This window comes from Mus caroli, chromosome 9, assembly GCF_900094665.2.
Source record: "Mus caroli chromosome 9, CAROLI_EIJ_v1.1, whole genome shotgun sequence".
Lineage (NCBI taxonomy): Eukaryota > Metazoa > Chordata > Mammalia > Rodentia > Muridae > Mus > Mus caroli.
The window spans coordinates 110433339-110454295 of record NC_034578.1 but is presented as its reverse complement, the minus strand read 5'-3'; the positions used below and the strand labels follow the sequence as shown (position 1 = coordinate 110454295).

General features: G+C 48.3%; 1 protein-coding gene across 3 annotated transcripts in view; it reads right to left on the bottom strand.

Annotated features, from left to right (window-relative positions):
- The window catches only part of Osbpl10 (oxysterol binding protein like 10), a 244449-nt gene extending 225434 nt beyond the window's left edge, over positions 1–19015 (bottom strand). Inside the window, exon 1 of one of the 3 annotated variants that reach the window (XM_021172670.2) lies at positions 18562–19015. In XM_021172670.2, coding sequence (XP_021028329.1) covers positions 18562–18848 — 287 coding nt within the window. In that variant the 5' untranslated portion in view covers positions 18849–19015. Of the gene's footprint in view, positions 1–420; positions 522–18561 lie in introns of those variants that run through there. The other 2 variants (XM_029482011.1, XM_029482014.1) reach the window with 2 other exon arrangements.
- Between the last annotated feature and the right edge of the window lie 1942 nt (positions 19016–20957).

The window sequence follows — 20957 nt, the reverse complement described above, 5'->3', positions numbered from 1 at the left end:
TAACTAAAACAACCCCCAGCCCACAGGCCAACCCAATGTAGACAATTGCTCATGAAGATGATTCCTAGGTGATTTTAGGTTGTCAAAGCTAGCCATCACGCCATATAAAAAAGTCCGGCGTGGTGGTAAACATTTATCATTCCAGTGATAGGAAGGTGGAGACAGGAAGGTCCTGGGGCTCACAAGCCAGCCAGCCAGCCTAGTCTAATTGGTGAGCTCCAGGCCAGTAATGGGACCCTGTCTTCAAAAACAAGTTAAAAGACACTCAGAGTTAATCTTTATCCTCCAGATTTGTACACATGTACACACAAAGGGAAAACTTCTCATAAGAGGTGAGCCTTGAACTCCAAGAAGCAATCAGTCTGGAGTCCAGCTCAAAGCATCTGCCAGTTTAACAAGGAAGCAAGTACTTAAACTGACCTCAAGTCCCAAGGTCTTCATCCTAGGGTCCTATCAGAGCAGGCCCACCCAGGGTCCACAGGCACCGCTTAGAAACTAGTCCATCTTCAGTGACACATTCCAAAGCCACATCCCATTGTCCCTCTTTATTCAACAAGCCATTCTAAGACGAATGTCAAAATTCTAGATGACAGAGCTGGATTCCAAAACCGTAGATTTAAACATGCTTTCAGAGATGGTAAGGTGACTTAGCGTGTAAAGGTGCCTGCTGCCAAGTCCAATGACTTGAATTCAACCCCTGTGGCCCACATGATGGAAGGAGAATACCCAACCATCACCACATGTGTGCACCTACACTTGCACATACATGATACACACAACGAGAGGGGGAAGGGAGAAAGAGAGAGAATGAATTCTGGAGTACTTATAAATGGCAACTCTTTCCAATCTTCCTATCAGAATCGGGGAAGACAAAGCGATGTGCTTACCCTATCACCCCATTTGCCAATGAAACCCACTTACTGGTTATGTAATATCAACTAACAGGAGAGAGATAAACACACAAATCTCCCCGGGGCTTAATGGCCCTTTCCTAAGCTGCAAATGAGCTTGCTTCACCTAGTTTAACGCACAATTGCTTGCGGACTCTAACAAATTCAGCCCAATCCATTGGAGTTGATACCTGGATGTCTCAGTCCCTGCAACCACACAAGGCAGCTTCTAAGCCAGGCTGGGCAGACTGCAGGATGGCTGCCTCCTTGGCCCCTAAGAAGATTCCAGGGTGTTCAAACCTTATTCTGGGAAGACAGTGGTGGAAGAGGCTGCAAAAACTATGCACGGGATTTTGGGGGTTTGGTTTTGCTTATCAGCTTAAACCAATGGTTTGTATAATACATAGCTCCAGATAAATCTTCCTTCATTATGGTCCAGAGAAGCCAAACTGCTGGACACTTCCAAGAGACTTAAGGAAAGCCAGATAATTTCATAAGACGGACTCTAGATTTAGCCACGAATCTGCTGCATGCCCCCATGCCTATTTTTTTAATAGATCAAATGTAATAGATTCAATGTCATTTCACGTTTACATAGACATTACCATAATACAGAGAGCTTCGTGTTGATCTATTTGGAAGGATGAGATCATCTCTGGTAGCCCAGGCTAACCCTGAACTTCCTACATAGCCAAACATGACCTTGAACTCCTGATCTCCTGCCTCTACCTCCCAAGTGCTTTGCACAAGCATGCTGCCTATTTTATGAGAGACTAAGGATAAACCTTAGGGCTTGGTGCACTGGATGCACACACTACATACTACCCACTCAGCACACTATCTCTGGCTTTGGTGCAGTTTTTCTTTTTTGTGGTACTGAGGATTGAGCCCATGGTACGCTAAAGTGTCCTACCAACAAGCCCCAGCAGCCAAAGAGCTACTTCCTAGTAACAAACTATTGATATTTTACTTTTTATACACAGGTGAGTGTGTGGATATCTATCTATGACCTATCTATCTACCTACCTCTTTCCGATGTGTTGTAAGCCTGTATAGATGTGAATAGCATGGATTGATTTGTAATATTACACGCATCACACCCCCTTTATTATTTAACTCCTTTGGAACCTGCTGTGGCCATGATGCTCCCTTTGTCCCATTGATATGTCAATGTAACTGAAATCAATAAAATGCTATTATCTAGGCTATGAATCTTATACAAATGTCATTAGTGAACTTAGTGTCACTTCTATGGAAATCAAGTATCAGTTGTTACATAGAAGAATTTAAAGTTTGGAACCAAGAAACATTTTACCCAACGGAGACTTCTTGCTGGCCAAAGACCAAACCTTTGAAGAACAGATACTAAGGCTAGAGAGACAGCTTAGTTGTTAGGAGCACTTACTGCTCTTCCAGAGGTCCTGAGTTCAATTCCCAGCACCAGCATGGTAGCTCACCACCATCTGTAATGGGATCTGATGCCCTCTTCTGGTGTGTGTATGAAGATAGGGCATTCACATAAATTAGATGGATGGATAGATAGATAGATAGATAGATAGATAGATAGATAGATAGATAGATAGATAGAGATAGACAAATACCAAGAAACAGCCACAGTGAAAATTCCAGCATTTGGGAGGTGAAGGCAAGAGGCTCAAAAGTTCAAGGTCATCATGAGACACTGTCAAAATAAAGTGGGAGAAAATGAGGAAACGGAAATATAACTAAAACCTGGCAGTGGTGGCGCACGCCTTTAATCCCAGCATTTGGGAGGCAGAGGCAGGCAGATTTCTGAGCTCAAGGCCAGAAACCCTGTCTTGAAAAAACAAACAAACAAAAGAAATATAAATAAGACAAGAACAGAGAAGACAAACAAAAATATCAACCACACGACAATGGAGGAAACAGGAAGCCACTGAGGAACAGAAATTGAGACGGTCGAGCCCTATGAGGAGATGGTCCCCCCCTCTTTTTTGTGTTTGTTTGTTTGTTTGTTTGTTTGTTTGTTTGTTTGTTTGTTTGAGACAGGGTTTCTCTGTCTAGCCCTGGCTGTCTTGGAACTCACTCTGTAGATCAGGCTGGCCTCGAACTCAGAAATCCACCTGCCTCTGCCACCCAAGTGCTGGGATTAAAGGCGGATGCCACCACTGCCAGGCTTTTTTTTTTTTTCTTTTCTTTTTTTTTTTTTAGATTTATTTATTGTTTAGAAGTACACTGTCACTGTCTTCAGACACCCCAGAAGAGGACATCCGATCCCATTACAGATGGTTGTGAACCACCATGTGGTTGCTGAGAATTGAACTCAGGACCTCTGGAAGAGTAGTCAGTGCTCTTAACCACTGAGCCATCTCTCCAGCCCCATGAGACGGTCCCTTTCTTGATCCAACTGAGCTCGCACTCTGCTTTTTCTTAGAAGATAAGTGGACAGAAGTTCAAGGTCATCTTCAGCTACCCAGAACCTGAAGCTAGCCTGGGCTACATGAGCCCTTGTGTACAAAAGAAAAGAAGATGACAAAAGGCATCTTCAGACTCAACCTGGATCTCACAGCCTCCGTTCACTTCTCCCGCCTTGTCAGAAAGTTTTTGCAGAAGCTCATCTGTTTGCCCTGCCTCCAAAAATGGCCTGTCCTGTTACTGAGAATGAGGGAAGGGGGGTGGGGGGGAAGTAGCAGGTCCCAGACCTTAGCACAACTAACATCATGTTAGAGGCACAATTTGACCTTAAACCCAGCACGTAGGCCCCAACATCTGCCAAAATGGGAACAAAGACCCAGTCCTAAGTCCAGGACCCAGGAAAGTCCTGCAGTGGACTAACCTTGCTTTTTGGCTTCTGTAGTTGCACTCACATTAACTGTTCTTGCTACCCAAAGTCACTGATTGGGGTGTGGTTTTGTGCATAAGAGACGGAGAACAGTTCCGGACCACATGATTTGGGCAAGTTCCCCATGCAGCCAACAGCTGGCAATACAGACTTTTTATTCAGCTTTAAGAGCGTCCATGTTTTCTCCCGTGGAGTTAACTGGAAACCAAAGCCCCTAAGGTTCTGGCTTCTAACAGCATGCTCTGGATTCAGCTTGCCCCAAGAGCAACCCTGAGCTGTGGCCCTTGACAGAACCACGTAAGTCCCAGGTCACCCCTGCCTTAACTAAGACTGTTGTCCCAGTGCCCTTTGGATCAGCCTGCATTCTTCGGGCGATGATAAGTCAACACAAAGACAGCTGGAGTGAAGACAAAGAAACAGATGTGTTAGTAGTGACTGTCACTTGACAGAGTCTAGAGTCCTGTGGGATAAGGGCCTCTGGGCAGGCCAGTAGGGACTATCTTGACTATGTTGTTGTGTAGGAAGAGCCAACATAAGTTCTCACACCCTGGGCGGGGGATGCTAGTGTGTGTAACTGGAGAACACTAAGATGCTAATACAATGGAACAGCCTTTGGACCTGCTTGTTGCTTCTGACAGTGAATGCCTGTGGGCAGCTACTTCAAGCTATTGTAACCAAAACTTCCCCCACATGCTGGAGACTGAACTTAGAGTCCCTTTAAGGTACTTCTGTATTTTATCACACCAACAGGATAAAAAAAAAAAAAAAAAAAACTACAGCATCCCCAACAATATTATCTCCACATACTGGCTTTGTGCTTTCTGGGCTCTTTTATTGTAGTTTAGAGAGGGTCTCTTATGTAGCCCAGGCTGCTCTTTAACTGCTGCCCCTCCTGCCACATCTGGTGTAAAGCAGTGTTGGGGACAGAGCCCAGGGTCCCCAGCCTGCTAGGCAAATGCTCAGCTATTCACATCCCTAGCTGCATTCTGACTTTTTGCTTTGGTTTGGTTCTGGTTTTTTGAAACAGGGTTTCTCTGTGTAGCCCTTGGTGTCCCAGAACTTGCTTTGTAGACAAGAGTGACCTGAAACTCCCAGAGATCCCCCTGCCTCCCAACTGCTGGGATTAAAGGCGTGCATTACCACACTTGGCTTTATTTATTCATTCATTTATTTATTTTACACAAGATCTACATATGCAGCCCTTGGATGACCTGAAATTCACTATGCAGACCAGGGTGGCCTCTAATTCAAAACTCAGAGATACCCCAGTCTCCGCATTCCTCCCCAGTGTTGGATGAAAGGTGTGCACCACCACACCCAACCGGATGAATTCTGATCTCCCTGCCTCACTCTTGAGAATTCTAGGCTTACAAGTGTGCACCACCACAGACTGTTTGATGTGAGGGTTCAAAGCCAGTGTCTGAAGCATGGCAGGCTAGCTCTACCAATCAGGCCCCGTCCCAGCTCCAGTGACCCACTTTCATAGTACAAGGAATAAGGGCAAATTGTACACACATAAACCCCCAAAATAAAGTTCACTCTACAAGTACATGACCCTAACTCAGCCCAAGTCCACAGCAAGCTGAATGAATCTGAGTCCTTGGGGCCAGTCAAGAGCCATCAAAGGGGCTTGGTCAGGTGTTTGCCTTGCTTGTACAGAGTCATAGATTCAATCCCCCAGAGATGATAGATAGATAGATAGATAGATAGATAGATAGATAGATAGATAGAACTTCTATCTAAGCCAACTGTGGTAGCATATACTTCTAATCCATGCACCAGAAGAGACAAAGGTAGGAAGATTGCCACAAGCTCAAGAATAAAAAGCGTGGGCTACCTATGTAGAGTAGAAAGCCTGCTATTGTGACAAAACTCTGAATAAAGGTGACTTGGTAGAAAATAGTTAACTTGGCTTATGGGGTCACAGTTCATCATCAAGGGAAGCCAAGGCAGGAACCTGAGACAGGAACCTAGAGGCAGGAACTGAAGCGGAGGCCACAGAGGAACCCTGCTTACTGACTTGCTCCCTGTGGCTTATTCAGCCTGCTTTCTTACACAGCCCAAAGCCACCCACCCATGGGTGGCACCACCCACTGTGTGCTGGGTCCTCTCACATCGATCATCAAAGAAAAAAATATCCCACAGAAATAATCACAGGCCAATCCAGTGGAGGCGTTCCTCAGCTGAGAGTCCCTCTTCCCTGGAATGCCTAAGTTTGTGTCAGGTTAACAAAAAAACAACTGTGATCTGATCTATCTATGGAGTGAGATTTTTGTCTAAAAGGAGGGTGGGAGGAGGCAGGGATAGAGAGATGGCTCTGAGGTTAAGAGCACTGGCTGCTCTTGCAGAGGTCCTGGATTCCATTCCCAGCACCCACATGTCAGCCCACAACTGTCTGTAACTCCAGCTCCTGGATATCGGTCGCCCTCTTCTGGCCTTCTCAGGAACTGCACATATATACTGCACATGCACTCATACACATAAAAATTGGTTTTTCTTTGTTTAAAAACTAAAGGAGAGAAAATGTTTAAAAACAAACCACTTTGAAGTCAAAGAAATCCAGACTGTATGTCACTGACTGAACAGAACAGACCACTTCCTCAGTTTCCTTATCTATAATGTAGGATTCTATCCATGGGGCTGGAGAGATGGCTCAGCGGTTAAGAGCAATGACTGCTCTTCCACAGGTCCTGAGTTCGATTCCCAGCAACCACATCTGAAATGGGATCTGTTGCCCTCTTCTGGTATGTATGAAGAGAGTTATGGTGTACTCACATGTATATAATAAATTTTAAAAAATCTTTTAAAAAATTCTATCTACATCTTTGGTGCAGGGAGTAGAACTGACCATGGTTAGGGGTTTTCAAAAGGAGCTCACTCCTTTTCCTCATGGGAAAGTCTAAAAATTAGTATGTGAAGAGGCTCTGAAACAGAGTCCTTGGAGGCCATGCCTCTTCTGGCCTTCATCCAGGTTACCTCAAGGTTCACCAGGGCTGCTGGGACTCCTGCCATTGCATCTGCTTCCAAGTTCTTCCCCTGGTGACAGGAAAGGGATGAGGAGAGGGGGACAGAAAAAGACCAGAAAACTCATGTAAATACCATGCTGATACCTGAATGTAAGGGTTAGAGTCAAAAGGATGACACAGAGAGAAAGACACTCGCCACCAAGCCTGAAGCCCAGAGCTTGATCCCTCAGACCCAGGGATGGGAAGGAGACAACCCAAGTCTGTTTGGTTGGAAACCCTGCTCGAAAACCCTTGGTCAAGATCAAGACCAAACCTTTACTCTCAGCACCTGGGAGAGGAAGGCAGGAGGATCACACCGAATATGAGGCCATCCCCAGCTACAGAGTGGGTTCCAGCTCGAATGTGAGGCCATCCCCGGCTACAGAGTGGGTTCCAGCCCATCCCGAGCCACAGAGTGAGACGCCATCTTAAAAAAAAAAAAAGCTCTACTTTTACTAATGACTGCCAGGAATCCCAGCACTTGAGAGAGAAGAAAATAATTCCAGATTACACACAGGGCATAGCGAGTTTGAGGCCATCCGGTGGAGGAGGAGAGCAAGGTGGGTCAGCAGGGAAAGGACTTGAAAGCCGAGGAACCTGAGTGCCAGCCCCTGAACGCAGAACCCACTTGAAGGTGGAAGAGGAGAACCCACTCCATAAAGCTACCTACACACACACACACACACACACACACACACACACGCGCACGCACGCACACGCACCACATCACTCTGTAGACCAGGCTGGCCTTGAACTCAGAAATCCACCTGCCTCTGCCTCCCAATTCCTGGGATTAAAGGCGTGTGCCACCACGCCTGGCAATAATACTAATTCTGAAGAAATAAACAAGGGAAACAGAGGTACAGGAAAGCTTCAGGTCACATGAGAAATTCAAGGATACCACACTCAGCTGCCTGGAAAAGGTCCAAGTGCCATGGGAGACTGGTGACGGTCAAGTCACACCCTGAAGGCTACGTGCAACCCGCTGCCTGTTTGCCAAATAAAGTTTTATTAGAACACAGTCTCCCCACTTGTTCACAATGCTAGAGCTTGCACTGTTGCCATGGAGATCAAACTGCCTACATTCTTTCCTCTCAGGCACCATACAAACAAATGACCTCTCTTAGCAAGGACTGTCAGGTCCCTAAGGCAGGGCCTAACTGTAGCTCTGACCACTCGAGTGGCACTTGGCATGTACGCAAAATGTGCTCAATAAATATTTGGGGTATAAACATCCCGCCGAGTCACATTACCTGCAAGGAGGAGGTCTGAAGGATAATGGCACCTGCTTACACCGCACTTTTAAGGGTTCCTTATGTCTGCCCAGGTTGTCCCCAGGGGTTTCACGGACTGCTGACAGCTGGCCAAAGCCTTGACAGACTGACAACGAAGACAAACTGAAAGTCACCTATGTCCCATCATGTGCTCTGCCTTCCCAAGCACAGGCCAGCAGGGACCCGAGGTCTCACCCACAGTTTCCAAAAGGCTCCCTACAGATCTTGCATTTAGAGCATCCCCATGAGAAGCCAGAGACCAACACAGGTTGCCTTTCAACTTTGTGTGTGTGTGTAAAGTGAATGTGTGTGTGTAGCACGTGTGTGTGGGTGTGCTTGCCTGTGCATGTGCTGGAGTCGAGGTCCAGTGTCGTCTTCTGGTCTCCAGATTTTTAATATATTCTTGATGTTGTTGTTGGGGATACCACAGGCATGCAGGTCAGAGGACAATGTATGGGGGTCAGCCACCTCTCTTGACCTTTCTGTGGATGCTGGGTCACCACCAGTCTTGTGCAGCAAGAGCCTTTGTCAAAGTGACCCATCTCCTCGCTGCCCCTCTGCCTTTATTTTTTGAGACAGGATCTCCTGCAACCTGGAGCTCCTTATCATTCCAGACAGAGTGAAGCCTCTTAGCCCCCCTCCCCCACGCAGGAGTGACACGGGTGCCACATGCCAAGCTTTTACAAGGGTGCTGGGATTTTGAACTCATGTCTCTTTTACTGGTCCCTCTGCTCAAAGAGACATGTCCTCAGGCCTGCCTTTTTTGCTCTCATTTTGAGACTGGCTCTCCTGTAGTCTAGGCTGGTCTCAAGCTAACTGAAGACAACCTTAAAGTTTTGATCCTCCTGCCTCCACCTCCAAAGTACTGGGATGACAGGTGTGCACCACCAGCCACCACCGTGCCCCCGACAGATGCAGTGCTGACAAGGATAATCTCGGGACATTCGAGGCAAATGCTCTGCCAAATGAGTTCTATCCCGAGCCCACACCCTTTTACATTTTCATCAATATATTTATAGAAAAGGACCAAACCGCACAACAACATAAATAGTCCCCTTAAAACTGCAAGGCCAGAAGAGAAAGTTACTCAGGGCCCAAAGGATTTATCTGACCTTCAAATAATGGAGTTACAACAGAAAGCCACATACAATGTTTCCTAATTTTATCGCTGTTATTGATATCATGGTATGAGGCACAAATAAAGCACTTTCTTTGGGGCTGTGACCACACTCAACCCAGTCTGGGCTGTCAAAAATCAAATTCTGTACTGTTTTCTCTTCAAATCTGTCTTGGCTTGGCCCCAAATCGCATCAGTAGGAGCCAGAGAGAACTGCAAAAAGCCTCAGAGATTCCAGGACAATAATTTCAACCCTTCGCTCAGGGCACAGAGGCCTACTAAATCCTGTCTCTTCCCGGAGTTCTCAGACAGCTGTCCATAAACAGGCTGTGTGGAAACACCAGCAGGGCCACAGCCAGCCGCCCACTGCGTGCCTTGGAAGCAGAGCTGAGGAGATGGCTCTGAATATAAAAGGCTTAACATGCAACCATGAGGGTCTGAGATGAGATCTGTGAACTCACATCTATAGTCTTAGCACTCCTACAGGAGATGGGAGGTGAGGCAGAATTCCTGGAACAGCGCCAGCCAGCTAGCATGGGGTACCGGCATCAAACAACAGAACCCATCTCAAGCAAGATGGAAGGCAAGCACCAACACTTGAGGTTGTCTTCTGACCAACACACACACAGCACACACACACACAGCACAGCACACACATGCACACACAGCACAGCAGACACACATGCATGCACACAGCAGACACATACAGCACAGCACATACACATGCATGCACACAGCACAGCACACACACACATGCACACACAGCACAGTACACACACATGCATGTACACACAGCAGACACACACACCACAACACAGCATATACACATATACATGCACACAGCACAGCACACACAGCATAGCACACACACATGTGTACATATAACACAGCACACACACAAGCACAGCACACACAGAAATAGCACACATACACATGCACACACAGTGCAGCACACACACAGCACAGCAGGCATGTACACACACAGCACACACACGTGCACACACAGCACATGCACACACAGATTTTTTAAGCCAGTTTAGAAACTATAGTCCTGTAAGAGACTGAATGTTGTCTCTACCCACAAGGTGCCCACATCCTGATCCCTGGAATCTATCCAATATGCTTTCTATGGTGGGAACGCTAGCACACAGCATGCGTGATCAAGGATCTTGAGATGGAAAGATTGTTCTGTATTATCTGTGTCCTCAGTGTAGTCACAGGAGTTCTGCAGAGAACAGGAACAGGTCTGACATGCCAGAGAATAAAACGGCAGAAAGACTGCAAAACATTGCCAGGGTGCAGTGAAGAACCAAGAAAAGCAGTAGCCACGAGAAAGCAGGAGAGGCAGGGTGGGAAAACGTCCTTTCAGAGAGTAGTGCTTGCCTGGCACGCAAGAAGCTCTGTTTAAGCCTCAGCACTGAATAAACTAGGTGTCAATGGGTGGTGTGATCCCAGCACGGGAGGGAGTAGCAGTAGGGTCAGAAGCTGGGCGTCATCCTTGGCTACACAGCCAGTTTGACGACAGCCTGACACATGAGATCTTGTCTCACACGTAGGGGGGTGCTGGGGAGTTGGAGTGGAGACCCTGGTAAGATGGAGCAGTGGCTATGGCATTTGCCACCAGGTCTGATGACTTGATGAAAGAGAGAACCAAGTCTGGCAAGTTATCCTTTGACCTCCACACAAAGCCATGGCGTTCACATGCACACACACACACACACACACTCATAAACACACATATATACATACACACACACACTCACACAAACACACTCACGCATACACACACATACACAGAGAGATAAAAACAGATAAATTATAAATGCAACTTGAAATTATTTAAAAGACGTACATGTTCATACACAAGAATACTCATAGCAACACTACCCAAGTGGTTCAAAACTTGGGATGTTCTCCCTAATCCAACCTATACCATATAAATTATATATAAATCCATTTGATGTATCCAAATATAGTATACCCACCCATACAACCACACACAGATCATCAGGGAAGGTGGACAGATGGCAACCTACCCGAAAACACACATCAACCTCACACACATAATGGTAACCGCCAACCAGGTGGTTGAGTTGGGTTCTTGGTCCTGTGCAGATGGAAATCATAGTGAGGGAAGAGCAGCTGCCTTGGTGTCTGTGGTTCTGAGACTTCAGCAAGCTGAGGGAGTCAGGCTAGGGGCTGGACTAATAGACTCGCAGTGCTGGGTTAATAGACACACAGTGCTGGGCTAATAGACACACAGTGGTGGACTAATAGACACACAATGCTGGACTAATAGACACAGAGTGCTGGACCCTCACGTGTACTACTTATGGCTCCACGCTCCAACAGCCAGAGACTTAAAACTATGGATTCTCAGATCACACAGGCTTCACCCTCCACAACCCTGCTCTCAGCAGGGACTGATCCCTGGCTCGTTAGCAGCAGTATTGATGGCTTTCAAGTCTTGGGTATGAGTACTCCCAGCTCTTACAGCCAGGCAGTTCCCTAGAACTCTCTCCAGAGATAAGGGCCTGCAGTCTCTCACCTTCACTACATGTTCCATGCCCTTAATCACTGTGTCCCCTCTGCTTCCACTCGCCTGTGTTCCTAATCACTTCACTAACAGTACTAAGGTTGTTATAGCCTCTGCTAGCAGCCACACCCACATCTCTTTGTGTCCTGCACTTAGCCCCCCCCACACACACACTAAGTAGATCAGGAGAGGTACGGGGACTTGGATGGCAGCATGAGTGAGGGTCTCCTGGATGGCGAAAACGTGAGCAGAACAAGCATAGCAGGGGAATGGGATTCAAGTGAAGGACCATGCTTCGAATTCGACAGACCACAGGTTCAGTTCCACCAATCACAGGCCTTAAACCTGTGTTCCACCAATCCACAGGCCCAGGCCTCAAACCGCACCAATCACCAATCACAAGCTTTCTCCTGAGATGTACCAAGGGAGTGCTTTCTCCACTGGCCTGGATGAGATTAGCCATGGGGTAGTCAGAGTCCAGGAAAGTTCTGTGGGGATTGTCTTGAAGTGATGTCTGGATCCAGAGACACACACAGTAGGACAGAATTGAGCTCCACAAGCTGTCCTCGAACTTCCACACACATGCCGGGGAGGAGTTAGATCCAGAGACCACATAGTAGGTCAGAAGTGCACACGGTAGTGCAGGATAGAATTGACATGCACAAGCTGTGCGGTCACCTACATGTGCACATGCACACACACACACATACCATGGAACATCTGTGCCACACACATATAAGAAAGGAACAAAGGAAGGAAAGAGAGAAAGAAGGGAGGGAGGAGAGGAGGAAAATTAAAATTTTCATTTAATTTTTAAATCGAAGTCTTCCAAGACCAGGCCAGATTTTCTGGAAAAGTCACTCACACTGTGGCCTCCTGAAGCAGGGGCTGGTTGGAGTGATCCCTAAAGCTCTTAGAATGTTTTCAGAGTGACCATAAAGTAGCTTCCGGGCTGCCTCAAGGATAGGCCAGCCAGCTGCCCAAGAAGAACACTCAGCTGACAGTTCTCCACTCTATGCTGCCGGGCATGACAGAGGGTCTATCACCTGTCACTCAAGAGATCAAATGGCCCAGCCCCGGATAATTTCGCTCATTCACAGAAATATACAAGATGCTTACCAACATCCTTAGTAACACTTGACAGAGAAGAAAATGAAAATCACTCGCAATCCCACCAACCCAGGAAAACTGGAGTGATCCTTGTAGTGCAAGCTTCCTCAGACACACACTCGGTTAACAGATGGTAAAAGCGGGGGCTGAGGACGCAGCTTGGGTGGTTGAGGGCTTGCCTGGACATACACAAAGCCCCAGGTCCCATCTCCAACACCATCTCCAGCAAAAACGAGTGTCCCTGCAAGTCTACAATCCCAGCACTTGGCGGGTGGAGGCCAGGAGGGTCGCAGCTCAAGGTCATCCTCAGACATGTATTGTTTGAGGCCAGCCTTGGCTGCTCGAGAGTGTCTCAAAAACAAAAGAACAAAGAAATGAGAGAAGACAGTTCTTGCAGGCAGTGGTTAATACAAAATAGGTTCTCAATAAATACTTTTTAAAACATTGATTGATCAATGTATATGTGTGCGTTCCTAAATTCATGTGTCTGTATCATGCATGCAATGTCTGCATAGGTAAGAAGAGGGGGTCAAAAACCCTGGTACTGGAGCCACAGTTGGTTGTGAGCTGCCTACTATAGGCTGGTACTGGAGCCACAGTTGGTTGTGAGCTGCCTGCTATAGGCTGGTACTGGAGCCACAGTTGGTTGTGAGCTGCCTGCTATGGGTGCTGGGAACCAAACCTGAGTCCTCTGTAAAAACAACTGCTCTTAACCACCAATCCATCTTTTCCACCCTCACTCTATATTTTAAAGCATAAGCAAATACATTTTAGGGTGCTCTGAGTGTCCCCAAAGGACACAGCCTCAGAGCAGATTAGCAGTTCCTAGAGAAGAACATGTCCAAACACCTTCAGTAGACGACAGAAGCCCAAACCAGACATTTCTGAGTCTGGTACAGCCAGTTACCTCTGGAACTATTACAGTACCCAGAATGTAGCTAATGTGTTCATTATGTTTTGTTTTGTTTTGAGACAGGTTCTTGCTAGGCAGCCCTGGCTGATCTAGATCTCACAGAAGTCCTTCTGCTTCTACCTCTGTCTCCCAAGTGCTAGGAGTAAAAGTATGTGCCACCACATTCAGATAATATGTTCATTTTAGTCAGAGTACTTTAGGAATTAGTATATGCCCCAGTGTATAGTATATGTGTGTGTGTGTGTGTGTATGCATATGTGTACATATATGCATGCATATGTATATATACACATGCATATATATATATATATATATATATATATATATATATATGAGTATATGCATACAGGTGCTGAATATAAAATCCTCAATCTTGTATATATGAAGCAGTTATTACTGGGCGAAACCCACAGCTGCCAGTTAAAACTACATTTTCAAAACCTAATGTTATTCTAGGCAGAATCCAAAAGAAAACCCTGGCACGTTGGTCATTAATAGCCCACCTGAAAGGGTGGGATGGCCCTAAGTCACAGCAGACATGACTACTGACCACAGGATGAGTTTTATATATGTGTGTTGTGTGTGCGTGTGTATCACAATGAAGACTAGCAGGTCCAGAGCTAATAATTTTTAAAATATTTTTAAGTGTGTGTGTGTGTGTGTGTGTGTGTGTGTGTCCACTACATGTCTGCTGGTGTTCCTGGAGACAAGAAGAAGGCACCAGAGACCCTGGAGCTGATATATAGGCAGTTGTGACCTTCCTGACATCAGTGCTGAAAACCAAACTCAAGTCTTATAGAACAGTAACTGCTAAGCCATCTCAGCCCCAAGAACCAAAGGCTTTAATATTAATAAGAAGCCAATGCCAGTGCAGTTGGTAGAACCCTTGCCTAGCATGCACAAGTCCCTGGGATCATCACCAGCATATCTGTAATTCCAGTAGTGGAAACATAGAAACAGCTGAATCCATACTCAATGTCAAGGGAGACCCTGCATCAAAGCAACAGAGCACCACCAATGCTCAGCAGCCAAGCGAACTAAAGCATGCTAGCATATCTGACGCTCGCACACAGGCTTCGCCGAGGTACATGCCAGCTGGCACAGACTGCCTCCCCAGCTTACTCTATATGAGAGCAGAGAAAGAAGGCAGGGGAGGGGTGAGATGGCTCAGCAGGTAAAGGCACTTGCAGCCAAGCCTGAGGTGCTGAGTTCAACCCCTGGCACCTACCCACACCATGGAAAGAGACCACAGACTCCCACAAGCCGTCCTCTGCTCTCCTGGTATATGGACATGTGTGTGCATGTACACATATGCTCAACTGTTTCAAATGTAACATAATCTAATTTTTTAAAAAAAAGTTTAAAGCAGGCGGTGCTCGTGATGTCTGTGTGAACACCACATAACTGGTCCACATTTTGAGTTATCCTACAAACACCTGTCTCCAGCTTCCCACTCCCTTCCCTCCAAAAGTTCTTCTGTGCTTTGGTTAAGAATTTATCCCTTGGCCAGGCAGTGGTGGCGCACACCTTTAATTCCAGCACTTGGGAGGCAGAGGCAGGCAGATTATTGAGTTTGAGGCCAGCCTGGTCTACAGAGATGGCTCAGCAGTTAAAAGTACTGACTGCTCTTCCAGAGGTCCTGAGTTCAATTCCCAGCAACCACGTGGTGGCTCACAGCCATCTATAATGGGATCTGATGCCCTCTTCTGGTATGTCTGAAGACAGCGACAGTGCACTCATCATATGTATCAAATAAATAAATAAAATCTTTTTAAAAGCACTCATACACATAAAAAAGTAATTAATTTTTTAAAAAGAATTTATCCCTTAAAGTCATCCTGTAAATCTGATTTTTTTTTTTTAAGGACAAAGCCTTACTCTGTAGCCCAGGCAAGCCTTAAACTGTCTGTCATCTTCCTGCCTCAGCCTCCTAAGTGTTGGGACTACAGGCTTGAGTCCCATGTTCAGTTTCTGAATGTCTTCTTGAACAATGTGTAACTATGAATTAGAGAGGACTATTAGAGATGTTTTCAGTCCGCTTCGATTACGCTCACTGAATCTGAGGCCAGCCTGGGCTACATGAGACCCTATCCCAAAAACAATAATAACCAAAAGGAGGCAGTCTCTCAGAGGCCCCCATGCTCCTCTCTGATCTTGTCTTCTTCCACCTGCCTCTTTCTCTTCACACTCATGCTTAAAACCTGTGTTTAACGGTCTTTGGAACTGGCATAACGGCTCAGTGGGTAAAGGGGCCTGCTGCTAAGCCTGATGACTTTCATTCTGGGACCCACGTGGTAGAAGGACATAATCCACTCCCCACAAGTTGTCCTCAACCTCCACATGTGACTATTCTACACACATGAGCACACCACACACACACACACACACACGAATAGCTAAATAAAGCAAATACTTTTAAAGTGTCTTCTCTTACCTTATTTTTTTTAATCTTTTTTTTTAATTATGTTATGGGCATTGGTGTTATGCACATCTGTATGAGGGTGTCGGATCCTGGGGAACTGGAGCTACAGGCAGTTGTGAGCTGCCATGTGGAATTGAGTTCAGGTCCTCTGGAAGAACAGCCACTGCTCTTAACCATTGAGCCATCTCTCCAGCCCCTTAATATGTATTTTGATATACCTCAATACTGTTCCAAAAAAGGAGAGGCGGAATCTACTACAGGTGGGTTCCTGCCCCCCCCAGCCCCTCCCTTGGGTCTGTTTCCTAGCCAATTCATGAGAAGATTTCCGTGATTGTTTCCCGAGTGGCGCCAGCTATTTCCACAGGGCCTGGCACATAGCAGATACTCAATTAATGTCTGTGGTGAAGGGAAGTAACGGACCAAAGTCTCCATCGCTGCACAGTGCCTATTTTGGTCCTCTTCTCCCTTCCTCCTCCTCTCCTTTACAAGACCCCCTGAGAAAGGATCGATGTGTTCTCACAGGGTCAGCATAAATCATCCGCAGACCACTAATGGACCTTGGGCCATGGTTCAGAGAGATCCCAACATAGGACAGAAGCCGGGACACAGCCATCCCCCATTAGAGGAAATCCTTTGGGGAGGTGAGTGAGAGCATTCATTGGCAGCTGTGAGGCAAAGGTTGAGACCTCACTTGAGCATGCTCAGTAGGGTGCACATCAGGGCACTTTACCTAGGTTAAGTCTGTGACCCTTAGTATTTTGTTGTTGCTGTTGTTTCTCAAACTCTGACTCCAACTGAAACACCACAGCAGCTTTTAAAGCTGGTAGAAAGGACATAACTCCAAATCCCTCCTAAATCCACTACAAAGGGGAAAATCCTTTAATACATGTTGCAGGTAAAATACTAGGGCCAGGCAAAGAAGACACCAGTTATCTAGGGCAGCCGCTCTGCTGGCCCCAGAAGCTAGAGAAGAGGCAGTGTCAAGCATGAGCACGCTTTCAAAGTGTCTCTGACAAGGTACCTTGAACTGCCATTCGGAGCCACAACTTTCAGGAACTGAAATCACATTTAGTCATCTTCTATCTCTCTCCCCTCCTACGAACTCTACCTCTGTTTTCAGCTTTTAAAAAACCAGGGGTGGGGGGAGGTAAGAGCAGACACCGCAGAAGCTATTTTGAGGAAGACTCCGAAGTTAAAAGCAACTTCACTAACATAGTAACAGATCTCCAAGGAAACCCTGGGTGAGGCTCCGAGTTCTGTATCTAGAACTGCTTGGTTCCCATTGCGTCCAAAGTCCTCTTCCTACAGGCACCCTGTGACAGCCCATGGTTCATCTGGAAACCATCAGAGCATTTCCAAACAGCCTGCGGAAAGAGCTAAGAGGGATCTGGTCCAACCAGCAAAGATAAGCCAGACTCCAGGGTGGGATTCAAATCTCACAAGGACAAACCATTAAGGGTCCCAAATGGTGATCCAGGGATACTGAGGTTCGAGAAGACAAGGCTCTCCCCAATGGTGTCTTTGCATGGATGTTTCAACTTTGGTTTGTTTCTCCAAAGACTGGCGACTGGCACACAGGCACACACAAACAGACACACACACAACACACACGGGGGGGCGGGGGGTGCGGGGGGAGAAAGGGAGACAGACAGACAGACAGACAGACAGAGGCCGTTGTGCCTGATCCTTAAGTCCTTCCATACAACATTAGTCCACACCTCATGTATGCTGAGAACTCCATTCTTTGACATCCCGATCCTTCAAGAAGTCTGTCCATCACTAGACTTGCCAACTTCTTTTTTTGAGGCAAGTTCTCCCGATGTGGCTCCGACTAGCCTGGAATTCACTATGTAGCCCAGGCTAGCCCCAAACTCAAGTCCACTGGCCTCATGTCTATTAAGTGCCTAGCATTACAAGCATCTGCCACCACGCCCAATTCAAGGCTTGGCAACTTTGAGAGGGAAGCAAAGAAACTTCACATGCACCTGAGCGGGGAATAATAACAAACTGCGCTGTTAAGCCACCTACTAGAGAAGGGATATGCACACCCTGGGAGTGGGGCACTCCAAAGATGACAAGTGACAGGCTCCTTGTTGTATTTCAAACATCATACTTTAACAGAAACTACGGAGTGGGGAGAACTGTGCTGGACAACGCGTGCCGAATGCTTTCGGTGCCGGGCCGGCACCGAGCATTCCCTCTCTGCGGGTCCCTCTCAACCCTTCTTCTTGGGTGTGAGAGACCCTCGGCAGGGCAGGTAGGACACCGGAACTACCTAGGGCGCTCCCGTCACCACTCCAGATTCTGCCAGCTTTCAGCACCGGAGGTAAACCAGGGTTCCTGCCTCCCTCCCGCCGCTGCGGCGCCCGCCAGGGTGCAGGAAGGACGAGGTGTCCAGGCAGTCCCCAGCCGCGGGTGGCGCCACGTTCCACACCCGGGGAGCGCGCGGGGTCGCGAGAGGCGGACTCCTTACCTGTTTTGCCAGCCCTGGAGGAGGTTGGTGTATTTGCTGAGCACGCCCTCGAGCGCCGGCTCCCTCCTGCGGCCGCCTCCTCCGGACGGGCTAGCGGCCACCGAGCCGGGACTGCTGCGGCTGCCCCCGCCGCCCAGTCCCGCGGCCCCAGAGCGGCTGGCCACCCCTCGGCCAGCCAGGGAGCAGGAGGGCGAGGAGCCCGCCGAGGTGGCGCGGCTGCTGCTCCGGCTGCTGCTGTTGCTGCCCCCGCCGCCGCCGCCGTCTGAGCTCTGGGCCGCCCTCTCCATGATCGCTGCGCGCCCGGGGAGCGGGTGACCGCCGCGGTGGCAGCCCCGCCGCCGCCTCCTCAGCTGCCGCCGCCGCCGCTGCAGCTCCGGGCTCCCGGGCCGCGCGTGGCTGCTCTGATTCCCCGGGAAATGCCTGACTCATACAGGAGGAAGAAGAGGAGGAGGGAAAGAGGGCTGGGAAGGAAGCCAGCCCGGCTAGCTGCAGCTGCGGCCGCCCCTCCTCCCGCCTCGACCAGGGCCCGGCCCCGCCCTCCAGCCACTTCTCGGGCAAGTTCGGGGCTCCAGGTCCCTCCTCCTCCTCCAGCTCCTCGAACCTTGCAGTCCCTCGGGCCCGGGCTAAGGATGCTCCTGGGGCGGGCCTGGCAGACTGGGTGGACACGCCCTACATCGGCCCCCTGCACCCTAGCCTTTTGTTGCCCCCTCACTTGGATCCCGACCGGGGAAATCTCCGCACGCCCTTCTCTCCACCCCCAACCCACCTCGAGACCTGGAGGGAGGGACGGTCCTACCCACCCGGTACACCCGGATATGGACCCGCCCGGTCCCTGACACCAGCACGCTCCCTCTCGGTGTGTCGGCGCACAGGAGCCTGGGCCAAGCACGTACACGGTCACCTGAAAATTAGCCTCACTGAGGGAGCCTAGAAACAGGGCAGCAAGGCCCTCAGGGCTCTCCCATGGGTTTGAAAGAGGAAAGGAAGGGGCAGCAGGTGACTCTCCCAGGTGAGCAGGCTGTCAGCTGGGGCCGGTTCCACAAGTCAGAGATCCGGATGGATGCACAGCGAACACCAGGCTAGGACTAGGTGCCTTCCAGTGAGCGCTCTCCTGGCCTCACATGCTCACTTCACTCTGATCCCAGGGGTGATGGGCACAGACAAACAAGAGTGAGGAGTCGACACTGCGCTGGATACTGTACACCCGAGAGCCAGAGGGGCCCAAACCAGAGGGCAAATGAGAAGACTCACATACACACACTACACTGTCCGCCAAGAAACTTCTTTCGCCCACCCACACGCTGGGTTCTTCTCAATCCATCTTGCTCTTTAGCAAAGGCAGAGAGATAGCGGGCTCTCTCCAGCCCACCAGTTATCGTTGTGGATATAAATATTCAATGCAATCTGGTTGTTTCTAAAATTAGAACTCTGAGAAGCTGGGACCTCTCCTTTACACACACACACACGATAGGTGGATAGATGATAGATAGATAGATAGATAGATAGATAGATAGATAGATAGATAGATAGACAGATTTTTTTAAGTTGCTAGGTAGAGTCCATTCTCACAAGCACAGCCCCCCAAGTCCTTTGAGCTTCACACCTGTCTGAAAGTCTTCAGAGAGTTCAGCTCTAAAGACGTCCATGCAGACGCTTCAGAGGTCATGGTAAGAGATGGCCACCGCGTAAATAAGAATTTCAGGTGTCCACATATTACGAAAAAGTAAAACAGCCTTCCAAGAAGAAACACGAGAACCACACTGAAGCCCGGGGTGGTGGTCTACTCCTGTAATCCCAGCAGAGGATGAGGAGGCAGAGGAAGGCGGATCTCTGTGAGTTTGAGGCCAACCTGGTCTACAGAGCAAGTTCTAGAACAGCTAGGGCTACACAGAGGAACTGGGGAGGGGGGAGGGGAGGGAGACCCACACTGAAGCCGAAGGACACAGAGGTGTCCCTTGGTTAGTTTGGTGTTTGTTCACTTGCTTACTGAGTTATGAGTTCAAGTACTCCAGGCTGACCTCAAGTAACTATGTAGCCAAGGCTGGCCTTGAGTTCTGGATTCTGCTTCCCACGTGCTGGGATCACAGGTGTGCACCATCTGCCCCCACTGAGTGCATGCCTGCTGCCACGGAGGTCAGAGAAGGATGTAGGAGCCTCTGGAACTGGCTCTGGAGATGGCTGCGAACCACCATGTGGGTGCTGGGACCTGAAACTAAACCCTCTGAAAGGCTGAGCCATCACTCCAACCCCTTAAAATATATAATAAGAAATATAATAATAGAAAAAGTAAGAGGAAAAAAATATTAAAACGGGAGGGGGCACACAAGTGGTATGACATGTTTGCAGAGATTAAAGGAGAACTTGCAGGAGGCAGCTCTCTCCTACTCCAGGGGCCA